General features: G+C 55.0%; 1 protein-coding gene across 1 annotated transcript; it reads right to left on the bottom strand.

Annotated features, from left to right (window-relative positions):
* Window positions 1-5093: 5093 nt before the first annotated feature.
* On the bottom strand, window positions 5094-14515 carry NCLIV_038590 (conserved hypothetical protein; the record flags this gene model as incomplete). The annotated part of the gene is made up of 15 exons (XM_003880768.1): window positions 5094-5255; window positions 5691-5791; window positions 6135-6192; window positions 6515-6674; window positions 7427-7506; window positions 8134-8286; window positions 8676-8738; window positions 9277-9450; window positions 10397-10561; window positions 10880-11057; window positions 11377-11448; window positions 11921-12242; window positions 12552-12819; window positions 13540-13848; window positions 14150-14515. The coding sequence occupies 15 exons, from the start codon at window positions 14513-14515 to the stop codon at window positions 5094-5096; spliced, it is 2631 nt and encodes an 876-aa protein (XP_003880817.1).
* Window positions 14516-14934: the final 419 nt, after the last annotated feature.

The following is a 14934-nucleotide window of genomic DNA, read 5'->3' as shown; positions in this document are numbered from 1 at the left end:
CTTGGCGAGGCCTCGCCGGGTGTGGTGGAGTCGGGTACCTTTGCACGCGGATGTTTCTGCTTCGGAGGAGTCGTGCGAGACGTCGCGCCTGCGCTGTCTGGCGCCGCACAGCGCTCGAGGAGCACAAGACTCACGACGATTCCGTCGTGTTGGGACTGTTCTCCACAGGAACAAATGTGTGGGTTTCCAGGTCCGAGAGCGAGAGCGGCTGCAGGTGAGTGAGGCGGCGGTTCGGGTCGCGAGATGCTCTCTAGAAATCAGCACAGGGCATTCCGGCAACTCGCAGCCGCTTGCGCGCGCAACGCGAGACGGCAGGAGACGTGTGCAGCGCAGTGGACTCGAATCCCGAGTTCCTCGCGCGCTGTTCCGAGCCGCTTCCCGGCCGACCAGCTTCGACAGGGGGACACCGTCCTTGGGGGTTGTTCCTCAGATTCTCTTTTCTCCGTGGGATATATCTATATCGCGCGACTCGACGCGCAGTGCGGATCGGCACAGAGGCGACCTGTGGAGCGCGAAACACAATTCGGCCTCGTGGAGGAGTCGTGTTCGGGGGTCAAATCACGGACCGAACCAAGGGTGCAATTTGTCCATGATCGTCGGTCCGTTCACATCTAACTTCCGCTCCGTTCTTGTCGAAGCGAAGTTCCCGTTACGTCGAATACCGCGCCTCGCTTTACCCTGCGGACGGACTCTCGCGCATGTCACGGCTGCTTCTCGTACGAGAGCGCTCTCGATTCTCCGCAAGACGGCCTGGACGGTCCACCGGGGGAGAGAAGCGACAGAGGCGAAACCGCGGAACCGACAGGTGGAAACTCGCGCCGCAAGACGTACCGATACGGTCAAGACAACCCAGTCAGAGGGCCGCAAATTGCAGCTCAGGAGCGAGCTCAGCCGCGCGCGCCGTCGCAATGCGCCTTTTCCGCTCGACGGGGGAATCAGGCTGCCCAGCCCCTTTGCAACTCGGCAAAGCAGTGCGGTTGTGCCAGCTCCACCATGCGGAGTTCCTGGGTTGCTCTGCAGAAGCAAAAGCTGTGGTCAGAGGAGAAAAGCGAGAGAACGTCCCAGGGATTCGGTCAGAGAGATGCCAAGACAACGCTGCCGGGCAACTGTCAGGTGGAGAACGCGGAGGATATGCCGTTCGGTCGACTGGAGAATACGCGGGCGACGCAAGAACCGCCCGTGCCATTCTCTCAGGAACAGAATCGACAGTCGAATGCCAAAAAACAGAAACTTATAAGAACTGACGGGGGGAGACCACCAAACACACTTTGAAAAACACGCTTCTTCGTCCTTCCGCCCGCCGACGGGTTCCGCGCGGTGCCATGGGCGTGTCGCTGCGCACTGTTAAGGGGACTGGTCCACGTCAACCAGCCCCGGAACGCGTCGGAGCACGTGCCACAGTGAACCTAAACTGGAGACTGAACAAGGAAAGACGTTTGCGGGTGTCAGAAAAGGAAGAGAACGGCGGAGACGGCGTGCGCGAAACGCGAATCGGAGCTCTCACGTACGTCCCGGTTTCGTACGGAAACGAAAACGCGAACCTTCGTCTAGACAGCTCGGAAACTGACCGGAAGGTTTGCTCGTTTCGAAACACATACGAGGGAGTTAACGGCGGAAGGGACATGTAATTGCGCGGGAAAAGCGCAGTTCAAATCTTTCCTCGGGGGGGGAACCGCAACGGGAGACTGGGGGGAGGGCGTGGCCGCTCTCTCTTTCTCTCCCGCGGCCTGGTGCTCGGGCAGTGCTGGGGAGAGCGCAGGAAATGCGGACAGACGAGAAAAACGGCGAGACAAAAATCAAGAAAAGAGACACAAAAGCGAACAACTGTGGACGGAGAGAACGCCCACCTACTACGGTTGAACCGCAACGACGCAGCCCCAAACGAACTGAACGGGTATACACGACGGAAGGCGCCGACACCAGGTGTGAGACGACCAGCGACCGGCCAAAAGCAACGCGAACCAGATTTTGGGCCGGAGCAGAAAACGCATTCCAAGGAAAAGAACACTGGAAAAGAACACGGAGACATGAAAAAACAAGCAATTCATCACCGGTTCAGCCAACGCACCGGCGAGAGAGGAAACACAACACGGACCCGACCTCGCGTGCTACACGAGAGAGGCTTCTCCACTCTGTGACGCGCGCGCCGGGACAGGCTTGGTTTTCTCTCCGTCCTCGTTTCTGCTCTGTGCGAGAGAGGAGAGAGAGAGTGTCGCGCGCGCGCGCGACAGAATCGCGACGGGGCCGGCCTACAGGGATTGCGCCACGGAAGCTGCAAAAACAGCGAGAGAAAAAGTGAAGCGGCATTTTGTGCCGGCGGGATGCGGTTTCGACGCGTCAATTTTCCCTGCTTTCGAGGCGCGAATCGGCATTTCCGGAGGAAAAATGCACACGTTCCGGATCGGGAGGCCAGAAAAGCCAGAATCGCGCCTACCAACAGAGACACGAGAGCGCGCGGAGCGCCTGCTCTGAGCACTTCACCTCAAAAACGAGGAGAGGGAGAGGGTTCGACCGCAAAAAACGGCGTGTGGCGTATAGAGTCTATATCGATACCGGTCGCTTTCGTCTTCGCGTTCGCCGCAGGCGAGTTTCTCTACGGTGACGCCGCACACTGACACACGTTGTGCTGGAAATCACACCGCTACGCCTTTTTTCGCCCTAGCCCCCTCGTTGAGGCGTGCGTTTGGATCCCCTGTGTGCTTCGTGACGTAGCAAATACACCCCGACGGCACCCGCGGGCAAACCCCTCTTCCTTGACCGAGGCCGAATGACTCTCTACACTGAAGAAGCCGGCGTCTCACCTGTCGGGAGCAGCAATTCCCCGGAACGCATCCGGGGTTCTTGCTCCGACGTTGTCTCGAGGGATGTGGAGATTCGGCGTGTGTCGGCGGCAACGTCGACCAGGCACATGGATGTCCATGCCGAGGAACAAGCAGCCGGAGTCACTGAGGAGCGAGTGAAATCCACCGGGCTCTTGCTGTCGCGAACACGACTTGGGGCCAACTCGGGGCTCTTTTCCCAGTACGGCGTTCACCGTGGACTGTAGGGTCTCTGGCTGTCTAGCTGCTCTCACGAGCCTGCCTACGGCCTATCTCCAACTCCTTTCGTTCCATTCCCCAAACACTGTACCGCAGCATCTGTGGGTTTCCACATGTTTGGACCCAGGATTTGTCCACGCGTGGGATCTCAGGGGCCGGAGACAGGAAACACTCGAAGAATCAGCGACCGAGTGAACTGGAAAGTGTCTACAGGGATTGAGAAACGAGTTAGACTCTTGTAGACTTGTCAGCTCTCAAGGAAACGCATGACGGAAGTTCCTGGGTCAAACGAATCAGTGAGAGCCTCGGAGAGGCAACAGCGGGGTGGTCGCGACACCGTGGCGACACGAGAAAGTCTTACCCGTGGGATGACCGCCGGTGACCGACTCCGCGTGTTTGTCCACGGGGCTTCGGAAGGCCTCTCGACACCCGGGAGTGGCGTTCCTCCCCGCAGTTCCGGAGAATGCTGGCAAGGGGTAGTGAGTTGAGGCCTGGGGCGCAACGCCTCGCATGACTTGGCGTGATCACCTCCGAAAAACGGACGAGCTGAGACAGTCAACGGTCGGCTGCTCCGCCCGGCGGCTACTCCGCACAGTCTCAGAGACATCTGGGCGGCTCACAACCAGTGGGAGGCACACGAGGGTTTTGTGCCCCGAACAAAAAGTACGTGTGTTCAGGTGTGTCGCCAAACTTTTTCGTGCCCGTTCAGCGCATGTGTGACCGGAAGAGAAACAGCTGCACAGTGCCAGGAGCGACAGGACGCGTCGCAAGGGGAAGGCTTGTGTCCCTTTTGCCACCGTGGCCGTGGTGAGTTTTCTGTGTGGCGATGGCAACTTATCAACCTGAGAAACAAGAAAAACGTGGAACCAGACACCCGGGCAAGAAATCCCGGGAAGGCGCTGGTCTTCGGGGCGCGCGCGCCCCGACTGTGTCGGGTTCGTTGAGTTCCAAGGGTTTCGCCGGCACGTCTTCCGCTTGTCTCACCAAAACAGCCGAAAAGAAACGGTGCGGTGACTCACACCGCCGAGCTCAACGCGTTTACACCTGTTCTGTCAGCCGTCTCTCGCTGCGAGAAGACGAAAGACTGCAGGTACGAATCGGCGCGAGAACCTCTCACAAAAGCCCGCGCGAGACGGACCGTTGCAGAGATCCAAGGAAAACGGTGCTGTCAGCCGACTTACATTCGCTGGGGGGCGGTTTCCGATGCACAAAAAACCTGTGTTTTTCCAGCAACAAAAGCAACGTAGCCTCAAAATGTGGAGGAAATGTGAAAGGGATCTCGGGCGAATGCCGTCTCCCCGCCTGGAGCGTTCATTTTTTTGACTGAGTTTCAAGCGGGGACGAAGCCGGAGACGCTTCAGTTCATCCCCGTTTGAATTTCGTCGGCCAAACACAGGCATCAAAACGCGCGAATAAAGAGACCGTTCCAACGGGACGTCTCCCCGAGAGACGCGAAAATAGGCCGGTTGCGTTTTCCGTGTCTGAAAAAAACGGACTGGACAAACGTGTCGCCCGCCCTCGTGTTCGCAAAAGGGGGACAAGGAAGCACGAAAGCAAATCCGGTGTACCCAGGAAAACCTGGCCTTCCCGAAGTCCGACGTGGATGGAACGACCGGGCACTCCCGCAAATCACACTTCCGCGAAACTGTCTCGCGAGGCAAGTCGCGTAAACTCGCGTGGAGAGAGAGAGTGTGTGTTGTATTTATTTCACCAGCAAACTGCAGGTTTGGCGAGGAGATGCCTCGCGCTGTCTCGGGCAAAGCGACGTTCGGTACAGTCGACGAATCTCCGCTAAACAGCAAGGGCGTGGGTCACGCAATTTTTGTGCCGACCAGAGAAACAAACTCACAGGGAACATAATCCAAGCAAATAAAGAAATACATATGAATAAATGCACACTTCTGGGGTGGGAACGCGGAGTCCGTTTTAACGCCGTTCATCGAGAGGAAACTTTATTTCCGTCTGTACATACACCCTGGACACACCACGAGTCGATTCCCAGCATGGCGCTTATATGTTTGAGGATGAAGTTTTAGTTAGGACCACGGACGTGTTTCAAGTCTGTTTTTTTAAAGAGATGCATTCGTTCAGTTGCTGCGCACGCCCCTGACACAGTGCTCGGTATCCAATCAGGGAGGTGATGGCGATCCATACTGCCAAAATCGGCAGCAGTTGAAGGAAGGCGAGACAGAAGAAGTAGAGCGCCACGATCATGCCCTAGAGAGGCAGAAAAAAACAGGAGAGAAGAGCCGAGAGTCACACGCTTTCGTCCTGGGGGCTTCGATTTGCAAGACGTCCACACCTTCACAGCGCTACGTTTTCCTAGGTTTTCCAGCTTCGCCGTTCGCAAAAAGGTGCCAGCGCCCGACCCGCACAGACAGACGAAAGCCTGGAGACAAGAGCGTTCGGCAGTTTTTAGACAAAACGCGAGAGGTGGGGAGATGGATGTACGCAGGCAACGTACCCCGGAGTTACCGCGTGGCATGCGCCCCGTCTGTTTCGCTAGAAACTCGCGACATCGGAGAGGGCAAGAGAACTTCTCGGGATGAACGAGCTCCGCAAGAGGTCGAGAGTGTTCACATGCAAGAGCGCCTTTCACAGTCAAAAAGCAACACGGGGTGGGCATCGGCGTCTGCTTCCCTCGCTCCTTACTTGGACCACGATTGCGCCAATGAACAGGGCCTGGACGGTCGACGGCTCGCCAATTTTGCGAGGCACGTCGACGGCGGACAAGGACCACAGCGCCCACAGAGCTGCATGCACGAGAAAGGGAATCTCGAGGGCAAATGGGGAGCAAGTATGCGCGGGGCTCCACACGCACTGTCAAATCCCTGGTCTAGATGTGCATCTGTACAAGTGCACGCAAAACGCAGCGATCAAGACATACAGAAATACGGACAGCTGTTTCCACATCCGTGCATACCTACCCATGTATATGTGTATAAATACATGCATATATATGGTGTTTTACAGAGCAGCCCGCTGCTTCGAAGAAAAAAAGAGACAAGGCGCGATGAACGAAACGAAGACGAGTTCCCATGCAAGACAGAGGCGAATCTCTCGCGAGTAAGGGAAGTGCGGCAGGTATCGGCCTACCGAGGGAAGGAAGGAGGCAACACAAAATTGCCCCGACGAGGGCGGCCTGGAAAGACGCCTGGGAGGAGGAAACACCCGCAACGATGCAAAGGCAAAATTGTGCAGAACCTCCTCACCGTGGCGGTGCTGTGCATACAGGCACGTGGAGAAGAGCGAAAGAATCACCACGAAAAAGACACACACACGCACGCAACGGCAGACGGAAAGGCCAGTAGAGAGAAAAGATATATGCCGAGAGAAAGGACGACAAATAAACCGTCAGACGAATGGCAGAGGATGATGACAGAGAGATCGGAGAGCCCCACATGCACGGAACCGAGTCTGGAAGTCGACACCGGAGCGAGAACGAGGCCGCACGAAGGCTGCGAAAAAAAACGAACCTGTTTCGGAGGCGGCGAGTGGTCCCAAGAGAGCAACGGGGCGGGGAAGATGCCTTGCTCGAAAGGCAAGATTGTTTTCGTTTCCCGATCTCCGTCGCCGGTAGGGATCTGGAGGAGCTTCAGAGGGCGGGAGAAGACGAGCTTCTGGTCGAATAAGTTCCTGGAGGAAAACGCAGGAAAGAGAGGCCGTCTCCGGATGGCGCTCGCGCTTACGATCGCCCCCCCTTGAAACGGGAGAAACCGGGAAACACAACGTAGGAAAAAGGGAACAGGTAAACCGCCCACACGCGGCCAAATCTCCATTTGAAACGGATGGAGAAGCGCCTTCTCCTCTTCAACCTATCATCGACGGTGTCGACGAATCGCTCATCTCTCGCGCCTGGTCGGAAACTCTTCTTGGCTCCCTCTTCTTTCTGGATCTTGCGGCTGCCGCTGAACTCCGGCCCTCTGTGCAGTCCCCGAGCTTCATCCTCCTCGCTCTTTGGGCGCGTCACCAGATCCTTTCCCACTTCCCCCGCTGGCCGCCCCGCCGTGTGTCGAGTTTCGCTCTTTTGTGTAGTTCTGCACTCCGCGCTATGCCAAGAAAAATCCAGACTGCCCCGTTTGTCTTTGCTCTATTATCGTGCTGTTCAGGTGTCCACTCGTGGTTCTCTTCCCACGATCGTGATCAACGTTTGCTTTTAGAACTTGGATCCGGCCAACGAAAACGCTCTAGATCTCTCCTCTGCGCCTCCCGTTCCCCCACACGTGCGCGTTACCGCTCTTCGTGGTCCCCCGTGTCACTCGCGCTGTTTGTGCCTCGGCGCATCTGGATCGTGCAGGCGCAAGCGCGAGAGCGTCTTGCGCCTTCAACGTTCTGGAGGAAAAAACGCGCTCTGTGCCGACACCCAGCAAGGAAGCGCAAAAACCTACAGGCGCAGCGGAGTTTTCATCGTCTGATCTGCGACCAAAAGTTCAAAGCGATACACGCCAGTGACCTGCGGGAAGAGGCGCTGCAAACAGCGAGAGAGAGAGAGGGGAGAAGAAGAAAGAGGAAGAGAGAAGGCAACGAAAGGACATAATGAGAGTTGACCCGAAGCAGAGAGAGGAGAGAGGGGCAAACAGGGAAAGAGCCATCTACGCTGGGTGTTCACGTTGTGTGCCGAGAGTCCTGTTGAAACAATTTACCTTTAAACATTTCCTGGCAACCCATCCCAAAGTGTTAATGCACTCTAAACGGACCATGCATTTCCTTCGTCCGCCCCGCCCCTCCCCGTCCTCCGCAACCGCGAATCCTGAAGGGCGCGCTTCGGGTGGAACTGGAGCAGCGAAGCGACCGCATATATGCAAATCGATACAGAAACACACAAATGTACAGAACCGTGTGTACACATAGATATATGTTCATACATAGCTATACACAGAGAGAAAAACAGGGATACGCGGACTTATAGCTACATATATATATATATATATATATATATATTCGTCCGCGTACGGACACCTACACACTACGCGCACACCAGATATAAGCCTATATGTATGTGTATAAATAGGTGCGTGGAAGAAAACGTTTTTTTGAAGTTTCTGGTCCTTCAGTTCCATTTTCCGCATATGCTCTTCCGTTTCTCTCTCCGTACCTGCCGGTCCAGGGAGAGTTGCAGTTGATACTTTTGTTTCTTTGCGTTCACGAGAGGGAGAACAACCTGCCGGCTGAGGAGACGGGAATACACCTGCGACGAGCTCTCTGCGGCGCTCTCGTCTGCGGAGATCAGCGTAAGCAACAGGCTAACCTGCACACAGAACCAAAATGTGCGTGCACAAACAGCATACTCGTGTTAAGCCACACACGCACAAAAGCATATACATGCATATATTGATATATTTATATATATGTAAACATTTACACACACATATGAATCAATATATATACATATATATATATATAAAGATGCAGATGTGTGCTTGTATGGGGACGCGAAGACGAAAGAACAGGAAGGGGGTAGGGCAGCGAGTGTCTCTTGACTAACGAAGACGTTCCTCAAAGAACTGCACGCGGTTTTTTTCGACGCATGCACAAACTTGTAGATACACGCGTATATGCAGAAACGCGCATTGATGCATGTGCAGAACTACGACACACTTTAGAGAGACAGAAAACGCGCAAATCCGTGGAACCGACCTGCTCAAGGCGCGCGGCCGTGCTCGACCCTCGTGGACCCGTCGTTTGCCAGTCCGTCGCGAGCTACAGATAAAAGGAGAAACAAAAAAAAGAAACAAAAAAGAGACAAAACAAACAAAAAAGAGACAAAACGACAATGAGGGCTGCGCAAGAAAGGAATGAAGAAAAACACCAAGAAGAGAAAGCATGCGATGAAAAGAGGAGAGAGAAGAGAAAGGAACCATCACACTCTGCACGTGACATGAATGGAACGTTTCTCTTTCTACGTCAAACGCCGTGTTTTCCCTCCTTTCGCGCTGGCTGCGACTCCCGCGCAGAAACTTCCAGATTTCGTTCTTCGCCGTGCAACGAGGAATGCGCATTTGTTCGAGCCGAATCCGCCAGAAAAAACCACAATTCCTCATCAAAAATCCGGAATCTGTCGCGGTGCGCATGGGGGATAAGATACATGCATATCAACATCGACAGTGGTATACGTACAAATGAATACAGGTATGTATATACTTGTATACGGACGACCATCTACTTAGATGAATGTGACGCTTGCGTGTGGTGTGCACGGGAAGCACGGCTTCTTTCTAAGGCCACACGCTCTGCTCACTTGGACGGTGAAGCGCAGCTCGTGCGTCTTTGCGAGAAGAGTATCTTTTGCATGCACCTGTTTCGTTCCAGTCCGAAACAGCGTCTCCGCCTCAGTCTCTGTTTCGGTCTCATCCCGCGCAACAGGCACCACCGTCGCCTCGATGTCGACAATTGGCCAGAGACTGTCGCTGGGCTGCAAAGAATGGAGAAAAACGATCGCGGAAGGGGAACGAAAACATGCACCAATCTCTCGATGTTTCCCGCGCCTTCAATCGCCCTCCCGTTCTGTCTCTTTTTCTCTCTTCCTTTCGATATCGTGAACTCTGCCTTTTGTCTGGGGAGTGGGCATACCTCTTCATCTGCGACTCCCTCGCCTCGTCGCGCTCGCTCGCGAAGAAAAAGAAATCTCGACTCTTTCCGATTCTGGTTGTCTCTCCGAAGAAAATAAACGACGCGAGTCGCCCGGTCCAGGCGGCGGTCTCGTGTGACAAACATGCAACGGTTGGGGCTCAGCGGGGAACTGGATTCACGAGCAAAGGTTGCCTGCAAAGACAGAAAAAAAGATCGCCGTCGTGGAACGAAAGAGATAAGCACAACGACCGAGAGAGAGACTGTGCGTCTGCCGGGCGGGGAAACGCCTTCTGTCTTCTTTCCCTTGTTGTGCATGCATCTCGCTCGCTCCGAATACAAAGACTTGAATAAATATATACATATATGTACAGAAGATGTGCGTATCGACATATGCATGCAAATAGGCGAAGAAAGACGCATGCACACAAATATAGAGATATGTTTCGAACGCATTTGTACCCCTTTGCACATGCATATTTCCACTCCCATACATAGAGACGTGTAGGTGGACCTGGAGAGGCAAAAGGTCTGCGCGATGGGGGATTCACAACACCTCTTCCTGTATCCATCTACATGCATATATGAATATATAGTGACGTCTATCCATATGTATCCCGTATCTATCCATGCCTATTCATGCCTGTTCATATGTATATCTGTGTAGCCATGAGTATCTGTATAGATCTCTAAGAAGTTAACGGTCAGCTGGGGTGCGTGAAGATGTTCCCGTTTGGGGGGATTTCGTCTCAACTCGGTTTCCACCACATGGGCCACCGGAGAGTGCTGACCGTGGCCTCTTCGTCGCCATCTTCTTCGCCATCGAGCGTCGCTCGCAGAGAGAGCGCGACGTGCACCAGCGCGTCTGGGGGCATTGCCCGGCCCCAGACGTCGCAGATTTGCAAGGCGCGGAGTTTTTCTTGAACGACACCGAACGACCCAGCATGTGCGGCGGTCTGAGCAAGAATGGGAGTCGCCAGTGCGCGACGAAAACAAAGGTGAAACACGAAGACTCCAGACCAAAGGTCGCGCCTCTCCAGAGAAAACCTCTTCTGCTTTCTTTCGCTCTAGGCTCTCGGCAAATGTGGCGCCTTCCAGCAACACGAAAGAATACATACACACCTACCAGAGTTTAGTGGTAGGATGTGCCTCGTCATGTACATCTATAGTGAAATATATATATATATATATATGGATATGTGTATAGATGTACATATGTATATATGTCTTGGGTTTATCTCGGAGTACACCTGGTGCGCACCGAAAAGACTTACTTCGACTGAGTTGAGGAGTGGTAAGAGAGCGGTGGCGTGTTCAGCTTCTTCGAGCGGCACAGTTTTGAGGAATCGGAGGACAGCCTCGAGGCCCGCTTCGCCGAGGCCCGCGAGAGTCTGAAAGAAACCTGCGACTGCCGTCGAGGCGACTTCCGGCGTTTCCACAATCGCCGCGAAACTAGAGAGACACCACGCATGCAGCCAGGAAGAGTGGAGAGGCAAACGTGAGAGCCCGTGCGAGAGCGAAAAGAGAAAAAGGAGCGCGGGAAGACACCGCGCGACAGCTGGGACGAATGCGACGAGAGGGGAGCGAAGGCGAGGAATTGGAGAGTGGAACAGGTCCGCCCAGAGACGCAGAAGGACAGAGGACTGGACCAGGAACGTCGAATTCTCTGCGGTCTCGTGGATAAGAATCAGAATTTGAATCGCCAGAGATCCTGGTCGGTGTGACTCCGCCTTCACAGCGGAGAGAGACGCACAGAACACGGATCCCGCACCTACCGAGAACGGAGCCCCGACCCAGCGAGGGACCTCCCACGAAAGAATCCTCGAGAGAAAGCGAATCAGAACTGTGAGAGAATGCAAAGCTTTCCACGCGAAAGTGCATAAAAGCATATAAACATCTGCAGCCATATACCGACACAAACATAGATGCATATACACACCTATGTATGTGTATATAATAGAGTGGATGTGTAAGACGCTGTGTGTATACGCGTTTTTGTAAAGAGAGAGCATAGATAGCCACACTTTATGGGAGTCGAACGTGTTTGGGCGCGAGAAGCATCAATGACTGAGATGCATGCGCTGTACACAGAGTGCCTCCCTGGCACGTCTTTTTCTCTTCTCCGTGGTTCGTTGCGCGGCCGCATTTCCTCCACTACATTTCCTGGGTGTCTCCGTACACACACGTGCAGCTGTTGAAGTGTATTGATTTGTGTCCTTTCTTCCAGTTTGGCTGCATCTCTGTTTTCATTTGAAGATCGACACAGCGGCATCACGGGGTGGAAGGCTCGCTTCTCGCTCCACCTTCGGGCTTACTTGAAGTAGGCCTGCATAAGCAGCCCGAGGCGCAGAGCGTCTCGCTCCTCGGCTGTCCTGTCTTCTGAGTCGATTTCTTTCGCGCTTCGCTCTGTCTCCTCTCCCTCCAGGTGCACTACCGCGCTCAGCTCGCTTTCCAACAGCGCCAGGCCTCTCTTCACACTCTGCAGAAACGTGGAGTTCCGCGTCGTCGCAGGCGATCGCAACAGGGGCAAGAAACTCCTCGACACCGCAAGGACAGCTGAGGCGCGAAGGTGACGCAGAGCCTCCTCGCGACTTTCCTTCCCCCAGGCATCCGACACAGAGGGGCGCTTGTTCTGAGCTGAAGACAAAGGCAGAGAAAGCTCATCAGAGACAGGGATAGAGAGACGTTGAGCGAGAGATAGAGCTAATGCGAGATAGAGACAGACAGCGGGCGGGAACGGGAGAGACGACAGTTCGAGAGCAGTTTTCCGAAGCGGGAGCAAACTTGAGAGAAAACGGAGCAGTGAGGCCGCGCGGATGTCACAAGAAAGCGAGGCGCATGAGAAGCTCGGGAGAAGCAGTGCAAAAGGAGTCGCATGGAATACGAGATTCTTCCGGGGCGACACAGACAAGAGGTTGCTCGGCGTCCAACTGGCCCGGTCCCTACCCGTCTCTTTGCGAAGTCGCTCGAGAGAAGACAGGAGAGCCTGCGCAAGGTCCAGATACTGCACGTTTTTCATCTTCGTCTTCAGGAACGAAGAGACAGGTATCTCCTGAGACGCTTCCGGATGCTCTTCCGTTTCGTCGGCTTCCTCGACTTCGGCAATGCTGAGCAGAGCAGCCACCCAACTCCTCATCTGCGCCTCGCGTTCTTCCTTCGATTTGCCTGAGGGCGCGGGCGCGACGAGGGCGTCGGCGAGGCGCGCAGAGACTCCCTGTGTCGAGCAACACGCAAGAGAGATGGGTTTTCCGATAAAAATCGGCCGCGCCGTCTGGCGGTTCCCCAACAGTTCGCGGGTGTTCGCGCTTCTCGCGGCGCACAACCTCGCGCACACGGCCTCCCTTCTGTGGAGAGGCGTTCACGAAAGGAAACTGTTTTTGTATCTCACGACGGGAGTCAACTTGGGTGCACGCAAGATCTGAAACAGTCCCTCGTCGTATACAGTCGGCAGAAAGCCTGGGAGTTTTCCGGTTTTTCGTCTTCGTGCAAGTCGCAGTTTTGGTTGCCACTGGCGGCTCCGCAGGTGACGGCGGACGAACGCAAAGTGGGGAGCTCTGAAGCGTGGACTTCCTGTTTGCGTGGCCTCCCCGGCGACATGCAAACGTTTCTGCGAGAGTCGCGTTTTACGCTTGAAAAGGGCGATGGCCAGCAGACAAAGCGGTAGACACCTAGGGACACGGGGTGGTGCGTCTGTTTCTTTCTGTTGATTTTCTTTGTCGGGCATGTCCCCTGTGGGCGTTTGAACGTCCCTCTCTCGCGCGTCAACTCCGTCCTCTTTTTCACGGATAGTTCGAGTCGGGGGACGAAACCAGCGACGCGAGAAGGGACGAAACACACGCAGTCGGCCGTCCCTTCCCTCTTGGGGACAGGAGAAAAGCCGTGTGATTTAGGATCCGCGAGTTCGCCTCAACGTGGCGGCCTTCGATGTTCTTACGCGAGGAATTTTGAAATCGCATTTCATCAGTCTCCGCGCCTGCAGCAAATGCGCCACGGTCAACAAGGGAGCCGCTTCGCCAGGTAGCGGAGAAGGAGAAGCACGAGAAGCAAGAGGAGGTGAGGCAAGCGGAGAAAGAGGAGACGCCGCAGAAACGACAGAGACGAGGAGCGATTGGACTCGCTGGCAGAGAACATTGACGAGAGGGCGAGGCATAGTCGGCGAAGACGCGAACGCAGGGGGAACGAAGGAGGGAGAGAAGAAGCGAAGTGCGACGAAGGCCGACAATTCGCTAGGGAGAGTCGAAGCCTGCGAGAGAAAAAGAAACGCGAGGAAGCGGCGCAGATGGAGAGGCGAGAGGGGAGAGGGGAGAGGGAGGCGGGAAAGAACCAAGTCTGGGCGTGTGCGAGGGTGAGAGAAGGCGGAGGCCGAGGGAAAATCAGAGAAGTTTGAAAGACAAAAGAAACGCCTGAGATGGAGACTGGGGGAAAAGGTCGATCGGCTGACGAGGGGAAGACCAAGGCGGCAAGGCAAAAAAAGGGGGGAGACACATTTCCAGAGACCCGATTCCACTTGTGTTGCTTGCAGCGGATCGCACCGGCGCGCTTACCTCGAACGCCTGCGTCAGCTGAAAGAGACGCCGAAAATCCTCGTCTGTGAGGAAAGACGCAACCTGGATTTGACGCTGATATCTCTTCCCCGTCTCACCAGCCTCGATGGCCAGAGGAAAGGGAGGTTTCGAAGCCTCCGTGCCTCGCAGTCCCCAAAACCCAGAGGACAGGCACGGAGCAGAAAGGGGAAGGAACGCAAACGGAAGAGACGCCGAAGGGAGAGAAACGACATGTGTGAAGAATGAGGAGAAAGAAGAGAAGGAAGGAGAGGGCGACTGCGGCAGCCGAGCAGCGAAGGAAACGAGGAGGAGGAGAGACAGGCCGACGAGGCGAAGACGCCTCGAGAAGCCTCGAGAGGAAGACATGTTGCTGGGAGAGGAAGGAGAGGAAAAACGCGAGAGCCGCGAACCAGAAGACTGGAGATCCTCGGTCTCCCCCCACGAAGGTGTGGAGTCGAGCAAGAAAAACTGGAAAGACAAAGAAGAAAGACGAAGACGCGCTCACGGGTGTCAGGGAAGAGAAGGGGGGGGGGGGGGAGCGCGAGCACGGACGCGCAGGAAGAGAAGAACAAGAGAAAAACACAGTGGAGAGAAGAGGAGAAACGAAGACAGTCTCAAAGAAGAAAAGACCAGGGGCGAAAGAAGGAAGGAGAAGTGAAAGGCGAAGGCGAGAGACGAAGGTTTTTATCCTGGTCTTAAGAGAAGAAAAGACGCGCACGTTCTTTCGATCTCTATGCCATCCTGCGGGAGAATTGTGTCTTGTCCTTTGTGCGAGGAGCTCGGGA

This window comes from Neospora caninum, chromosome IX (genome assembly GCF_000208865.1).
Source record: "Neospora caninum Liverpool complete genome, chromosome IX".
Taxonomy (NCBI): domain Eukaryota; phylum Apicomplexa; class Conoidasida; order Eucoccidiorida; family Sarcocystidae; genus Neospora; species Neospora caninum.
This window is presented reverse-complemented; position numbering and strand designations above follow the sequence as displayed.